The sequence below is a fragment of the Helicoverpa zea genome, chromosome 24 (genome assembly GCF_022581195.2).
Source record: "Helicoverpa zea isolate HzStark_Cry1AcR chromosome 24, ilHelZeax1.1, whole genome shotgun sequence".
Classification (NCBI taxonomy): Eukaryota; Metazoa; Arthropoda; class Insecta; order Lepidoptera; family Noctuidae; genus Helicoverpa; species Helicoverpa zea.
The window spans coordinates 8,704,996-8,712,846 of record NC_061475.1 but is presented as its reverse complement, the minus strand read 5'-3'; the positions used below and the strand labels follow the sequence as shown (position 1 = coordinate 8,712,846).

At 37.5% G+C, this 7,851-nt stretch overlaps 1 protein-coding gene across 1 annotated transcript; it reads left to right on the top strand.

The window, feature by feature from the left end:
• The first annotated feature begins 5,016 nt into the window (after positions 1 to 5,016).
• Positions 5,017 to 6,592, top strand: LOC124642292. Its single transcript, XM_047180654.1, has 2 exons — positions 5,017 to 5,351; positions 5,925 to 6,592. The coding sequence occupies exons 1-2, from the start codon at positions 5,147 to 5,149 to the stop codon at positions 6,539 to 6,541; spliced, it is 822 nt and encodes a 273-aa protein (XP_047036610.1). The 5' UTR covers positions 5,017 to 5,146; the 3' UTR covers positions 6,542 to 6,592.
• The last annotated feature ends 1,259 nt before the right edge of the window (positions 6,593 to 7,851 follow it).

Here is a 7,851-nt window from a genome sequence, read left to right as displayed (position 1 = left end):
TTATTGCATATTCGTCATGTACATACTCTTTTACACCTTGTAATTTTTTTTTCACATTTTTCTTATAAGTATATTACAAACTAGAATTTTTATAATAACCATAGCATTATTATTCTGTTACAGATTGATTGTGCTTATTTACGTGAATACCATCACTAGTAGTGATTACGGGTAGCGCTGCAAATAAGATTTTCAATTTGTCACAATAACGATATTATTCTAGAAAGAACAGGAAACTCATTTTATAGTAAAATATTCTAACAATACTATTCCTGTAGACATTTTATTTTTAAATTATGGTAATGCTAGTTACTATTAAATTATATTTAAAAAAAAACTAACAGTTACTTTTGCAATAGTTTACCGAGGCGATGTTTACACTCAACATACGATTACTGTATTATCTATTACCGCGAGCTACATGCAATACGCATCGCTTTCTTTTTTTCTAGTGATAACGAAAGGGATAGAATAATACTGAGTACGCGGCACGTGCTGCCTAGTCGCCGTGTTTGTTTACTTTAAATCAGTACCGGACAATAATTTCGTGGTGAAGTGTTGCGCTCTGTTTTAATTGCAATAAATACGAGTTTACTTAAATATAAAGCGATTTTCTGTTTTAAATTAATATCTATAGAGTTAATTGTATAGATTAAGAATAAAGTGTCATCAAAATACTGCAAAAATGAAAAAGTTTGTTTTGAAAAATCCCCGAGCTAGACGAATGTTGGATTTGTTGAATTATTCTGGTCCTCATCATCAGCCTATCGCAGTCCACTGCTAGACATAGGCCTCTCCAAGTGCACGCCACTGAGATCGATTTTCGGCTTCTCGCATCCAGCTCCTGCCAGCCGTCTTGCGCAAGTCATCACTCCACCGTGCCTGAGGACGTCCTACACTACGTTTGCCGAGGCGTGGTCTCCACTCTAGAACTCGTTTACCCCAAAGGTTATCGGTTCTTCGGCTAATATGGCCAGCCCACTGCCACTTCTGCTTGCTGATTCGGTGGGCTATGTCGATGACCTTGTTTCTCTGACGGATTACCTCATTTTTGATGCGATCCCTCAGAGAAATGCCGAGCATAGCCCTTTCCATAGCCCGCTGAGCGACTTTAAACTTGTGAACCAGCCGTACCGACAGTGTCCACGTTTCGGCTCCGTAAGTCATGACGCACTGATTGAAGACTTTTGTCTTTAGGCACTGTGGGATCGACGATGTTAGGACTCGACGTAGCTTCCCAAATGCAGCCCAACCCAACTGAATTCTCCTATTCACCTCGTCCTCAAAGTTGTTTCTATCTAACTGCAATGTCTGCCCGAGGTATACATATTTCCGAGCAACTTCGAGAACGGCGCCGTGTATCGCAATCGGTCCCGGTAAAACATGTTCATTGAACATGACCTTGGTTTTGTCCAAGTTCATCCGTAGGCCGATGCGTAGAGAAGATTCAGCCAGGTCGTTCAGCATCTGTTGTAGGTCCTGCAGCGTTTCCGCCATGATGACGATATCGTCAGCAAATTGCAAGTGAGAGATGTGTTCGCCATTGATTTTGATGCCGCGTCCTTTCCAGTTCAGCGTCTTGAACATATCCTCCATTGCATTAGTGAACAGTTTCGGGGAAATAACATCCCCTTGTCTCACTCATCGATGCAACGGTATGGGCCTTGTTTGCTGATTCTGTACTTGGACGGACATTGTAGCGGCTTCGTAGAGACATCTCATCACTTGGATGTATCGCCAATCTACTTGACAACGCTGCAGGGACTCCAGAACAGACCAGATTTTAACTGAGACAAAGGCCTTCTTATAGTCCACAAATGCTAGACACAGGGGCTGATTATATTCTTCGGTTTTCTGTATAATCTGCCGCACTGTGTGGATGTGGTCTATGGTGCCGTATCCGCTCCGAAACCCAGCCTGCTCCGGTGGTTGGAATTCGTCGAGTCTTCGCGCAAGTCGGTTCGTGATCATTCTTGAGAACAGCTTATAGACATGGCTTAGGAGGGAAATGGGTCGATAGTTCTTCAGCTGGGTTTTGTCTCCCTTTTTGAAGAACAGGACGACAACACTCCTACTCCACGCCTCTGGAGTTCTCCCTTCAAACAGGACGGCATTAAAAAGCTTCTGGAGCTCCCCCAGTAAGGGGTTTCCTCCAGCTTTTAATAGCTCTGTTGTAATGCCATCCTCGCCAGGGGCTTTTCCATTTTTGAGCTGTCTCAGAGCGATCTCGATTTCGCCACTGCTGACTTCTGGCAGGTCTTCGGTGAAATGGCGTGTTAATGTGGCTCTAGAATCCTCATTTCCGAGATCAGGTCGAGATGCATGCGATGCGTATAACCGGACATATAAATTTTCCACTTCCGAAAAGACTGCCGGCACCGAAGCAACGACTTCTCCACTTGTTGTGGTCAGCTTCGTCAAGTGGCTTCTTCCAAGAGATTGTACGAACACCTTTGACCCCCGATTCAGCTCAATTGCTCTTTCAATGACAAGAGTATTGGAGCACCGGAGGTCGCGTCGTACGTGCTTGTTGATCTCTTGGTTTAGAGCCCGCTTAGCTGACGAAGTGACAGGCGGGTTTTCACGTCGTTTCTTCATAAGCCCTAATGTCTCTTCCGAAAGCTTTGATTTCTTGCCCTTACGCTGCATGTTACAGAATCTCGAACCTTCCTCCCTGAGGATCCGAACCACATATTCATGGTTCTGGTTAACGTCTGTTGTGGTTTCCAAAGCGGCAAATCGGTCCTCCAGATTTGACTGGAACGTTTCAGATCCTGTCATGGTTTGGAGCAGTGTTGGTCGGAGCCTGGCCTTCATCAGACGGAAACGTTCGGCCTTGAAGTTGATATTCAAAGAGAGTCAATACGAATCAATATTTAATACTCAATATAACTACTCATTTTTTAAACCAAAGAAAGATTTATGTGTGGCACCTTTCTACAGCTTAAAGAGGCTCTATTGAAATAGGGAGCTGTTTACTAAAGTTCATAATTATGGAAGAACAACGAGGAATCAAATACATATCATTTTATTCGGATGGTTGCGCGGGCCAAAATAAAAACCGGTATGTGTTTGCACTTTATCTATATGCCTTAAAAAAAGGCTATATAGAAAATATTACCCACCGTTTTTTTGAAACTGGTCACAGTCAAAACGAGGGTGACAGCATGCATTCGTTGATTGAACGAACAATGAAAAACAAAGTTTTATATACACCTGACCAAGTGTATGGTGTAATATAATGAATGCCAAAATTACTGGAGAGAAATATAATTTAATAGAAATGGGACAAAGTGACTTTTACAACATTAAAGACCTTGTCATTGGGAAAAACTGGACTACAGACACTCAAGGCTCTAAAATCGCATGGACTAAAATTGTAGAAGTAAAGGTCTCAAATTCCAATCCCAATATAGTACAATTTAAATATAATTATGATGATCAATTCTTTGACTTAAACACAGAAAGTGTATCAATAGGTCCAGAAGAGGCAAACAGAATAGATCAGGTAATATTGAAGTGACCAGTCTAAAACCAGCATACTCTGAACCAATTGCGGACAGCAAAGCTCTGCTAGAAGATTTACTCAGCTTATGCAGAACTGAAGCCCACTATCATTCGTTTTATAATTCGTTTCGTTCCGAAGCTATAATGACAACCAGCTTCGGATTCTGATAGTGACGATGACAATGACAGAGACTAAATTATTGTACTAAGGTGTTTATGAAAGATCGGACAGATCTAATCATAGTTTGGATTGTAATTTTTTTTTAACAAATGATTATGTTTTTTCATTTTATTAATAAACAGTTTTCTTTTATCACAAAGTCATAGTTTTATTGAGATTTATATTTCTAATAAATTGATATTACTTGATAGTTAATTGAAAAATAAAATAGTAATAAAACAATAATTTAATATATAATATGCATTATATAGGCAAAAATCCAGGTACAATCTATTACTGTTTATGTTTGGTTGTCTTTATTTAATGAATACCATTGTAGTATACTATTATTGTGCACGCTGTCTGTTTGTTCTTACGCAAATAATATCGTAATGTTGTTTTCCGAAATAATATTTTTCTAGCGTTTCCAGTAAAAATTATTTTCTTAAATAACTTCGTTCTAATAAAATAAACAGTAAATAAATTTGTTTAGAATGATTCTATAAATAAATAGCTTTTATTTGATATATAAATCATTCTCTTAGGTTGCACAGTTTTTCCAATAATCGTAAAAAAACACTCTTTTATTTTTCCTGTAAAATTTGAATTTATTGATAACGATATTATTCGGTGGGAGGAGCGACTTATGTCGTAACGAAAAAAATGAAAAAATTCAGAACAAGAAATTAAAATATTTTTTTCAAAGCAATGAAGTGCGATATAGCACTTTGCTATCAAAGTTTGGTCAGGCGTTAAATTTTAAAGTATTTTGTTTTTGTTTTGTTTGTGAAATAATGCTGGAAAAATGTAAAAAAGTACATTACATTCGTAGTTACCTTTAGTTTTTGATTTGAAAAAGATCATGACTAGGTATTTTTTTCAATTTAAATCTATTTTGTTTTAAATGGTTCACATATTGCAAAGTACTTAGGTACCTATCTAAGCAATTTTATTCTTCTACTATATAATACAGATCTGCGCTAACTATATAAAGCCGTAATACCTAAATAAAAGTAACTAAATAAAAAGTTTTTACACGAGAGAATAAAATAAAAATACCATAAAAATAAATAAAAAATAAGTTTAGTTACCATGACAACGGATTATAACAGAATTTTGTTTTTATCGTTCAGTATCGAAGTCAATTTGAAAAATTACCATTGACATTATTGTAACATACAGAACTTCGTCAGTAGAAATAATATATTCCAAGATTATAGTTTTATCAAAATAAAACGACCATAAAACGATTTAAAATTTTGATTCCGCGAACGCGTAACTGTTTGGTCGCTGTGAGTTGAAACGCGAGCTGGCAACAGCGTGGCGACAGCGCGGCAACCTCGCATTCACCGCTGTTGCGACTTTTAGTCACTGCCGCCTTTCAGAGTGAGCGAACGCGTGTCATTATTCAATAAGTCTATAGTGTACAAATAAACTGTTATAAATAAAAACGAAGTTCATAACCTGTGTTATAAAGTGATGGCAGAAATTGCAGAGTTTCAGTTAGTTCAAATAGATACGGAGTTGTTAATCAAAGAAGTGAAGGCTAGACCGAGTTTGTATGCAAGAGACGCGGACAAATATGGCGATCCGACGTTTAAAAAATCTCTGTGGGAGGAGGTTGCTAAATCAATTTATGGAGAAATGTGGGATACTGCTGATGCTGGTGATAGAATTGAACAAGGTTAGATTTTTGTTTTGATTTTTTTATTGACATCATGGTTTTTGGTGACAGTTGGTGACATTGACAGCGTCTGACAACTGTCAAATGTATTTTTTTTTTGTTTTGTGCCAGTGTTGCGTGTTGTTTTTTTTTTTTTTGACCATGCAGTTTTATATGTTTTGATCCTTTGTGAGAATTTCTTTTAGGAAATAGGTATTATAGTCAGACTGTAATTAAAAAGGCGTTCTAAATTAAATCGGCAAAGCACCTACACATGTCAATTTAAATTGAACTTGTGTGGGTTGCTCTATGAGTGGGTTGCCACCCGCAAATGTAACTTTGTATTTAATACTAATATAGTCAAATACAAAGTTAATTTTGCGGTTCAATAATCTCGTAGAGCTTATTTTAATCGTTTTTATCCTACTTTAAATAAAGGAGATTCTTGGTTTGACGTATCTAGTACTCATGTATGTTTGTGTACGTCATTAGTGTTTATGTATTTTGGTGCCCGATTATCTCACGTGCGGCTAAACAGATTTTGATGCGGATTTAGGTTTATTAAATTATTAATTAGAATGTTCTTAATTCCAGTCGACCTAGTTCAGCGCAGATGGAAGAACCTGCGAGCTTGCTTCGGCCGCGAAATCAAACGCCAAAAGGACCCAAAATTCGTCTTCGGAGTAGCTTACAAAAGGCGTAAATATCTCTACTTCAACGAACTGTCATTCCTAAAAAAAGAATTCGAAGGAAACGACAATGACGATAAAGATTGCACAATTGATTTACCTGAGAAAAATGAAGCAGAAAACACTATGGTAACTGTGGACACGAATATTGAAGAAATACCTATCGTAGAAGCTATGCCAAAGAGAAGAAATGATGCGCCAACAATTGTTAAGACCCCAAAAAGGAGTATTGAACCAATTACATATACGGCGAAACCTGACTCAGACAGTAGCAGTAGTAGTAATGTTGATAGCACAAATTTTGCTTTATCCCTTGTACCGTTATTAAATATGTTACCAACCCACAAAAGGATTGATGCCCAAATTATGCTACTGACAGTTCTAAAAAGGTTCTATCAAGATTCGAATGAGCCTGAAGCAAAGGTTGCGCAACCAAGGACTTATGGTAAGAGAAAATGTGAGACTAGTGTTACAACTGTAGAAGTTAAGTGTGAAGCTGAGAGTGATGATGAATATAAATAGGTTATTTTAACAGTATTTTATGGTATTTTAATTAAAATTGCTCAAGTAAAAGGTTGTTTTTTTTTCACGTGAGAACTACTGCTCGTACCAGGATAAAATATAGCCTATGGTACTCGGAAAGACTGTAGCTTTCCAATAGCGAAAGAATATTTCAGATCGGTCCAGTTGTACCGGTAACTCAACACCTCTAGGTAAAGGGCTTATTACACTTGACTAAATCCAGTCGTCTAATTAGGTTTCTGAATGACTTAATGACACCTACCTTCCTAAATGCGATTTCATTTGTCTGAATTTAGTGACTGAATCATTTAAACGACTGAATTTAGTCAAGGTTAATAAGCCCTTTACTGACTCCTGACTACCCGTAACGCCTGTCAAGGATGTTTAATATCAGCCGGGACCTACCGTTTAACGTGACCTCACAGACTATACACAGATAATGTGTGAAGAAAATTCAAGTATTCAATTTCAAAATAGCTCTACATAAAACTGCTTAGCACATACAAATCCTACCAAACTCACACATACACAATCACGCATCATTTAAACCCGATTGTTTTATTTTGTAAGTTGCCACTTTAATGGCTACCAGCTACAAGCCACGGGCTAAAATCTTAGAGCATTGAACCAACTGGAACTGGCATCAGCATAAATCCCTATGCAACGTCTATCAAATAAAGTCAAACTAAGGCAAAAACACCATTTTTGAACGTCAAAATATACAGAAAGACAGCCCCCAAAACGTCCACCCCTCACCACTTCCTATGTGCTATTGTTGGGAAGAAGAAGTGGCGCAACAAACTCCCCAGCAAATCTTGTCTGTCTCTAGGTTTGAAGAACCATTGCTTAAAGAATGTAATATTCGGCCAATTTATGGGGGCCGAGCAACTCCACAAATAGTGATAGCTCAGTCATGCATTTTCGATCACATCTCACGTGACACACACGAATAATAAACAAACACAAGCATTAATTTGATGCACACAATACATGTTCAGATGACAGTACATTATGCTAAGTACCTACTCACTTACTATAATCTGTAATAATTTATCTATAGGTAAGTTTCTTTAAAATATTTTCAACTTTATTCCTGGACTATAAGGTTCAATGTCGACTTGCAAAAATTTGGTACGGATTAGAGTACCTTGATGTTCTGGTGCCTGTGCATACGAGTGGAAGTGACATGGAAGACATAGTCCGATGGCGTGTCCTGTTAGTTCAATGCTCTTATTTTAAAATAGCCTTTTTGAAATTTATGGACCTATTCATTTAGTGGGCCACTGAAAACTTTTCTATTTCTCTAGTTT

What these genes read in the sequence shown, in the direction of transcription:
- LOC124642292 (XM_047180654.1), top strand. Translation starts at nt 5,147, where the DNA reads ATGGCAGAAATTGCAGAGTTTCAGTTAGTTCAAATAGATACGGAGTTG. An exon ending in TGGTGATAGAATTGAACAAG is followed by an intron (nt 5,352 to 5,924) that starts GTTAGATTTTTG and finishes TCTTAATTCCAG; the next exon opens with TCGACCTAGTTCAGCGCAGA.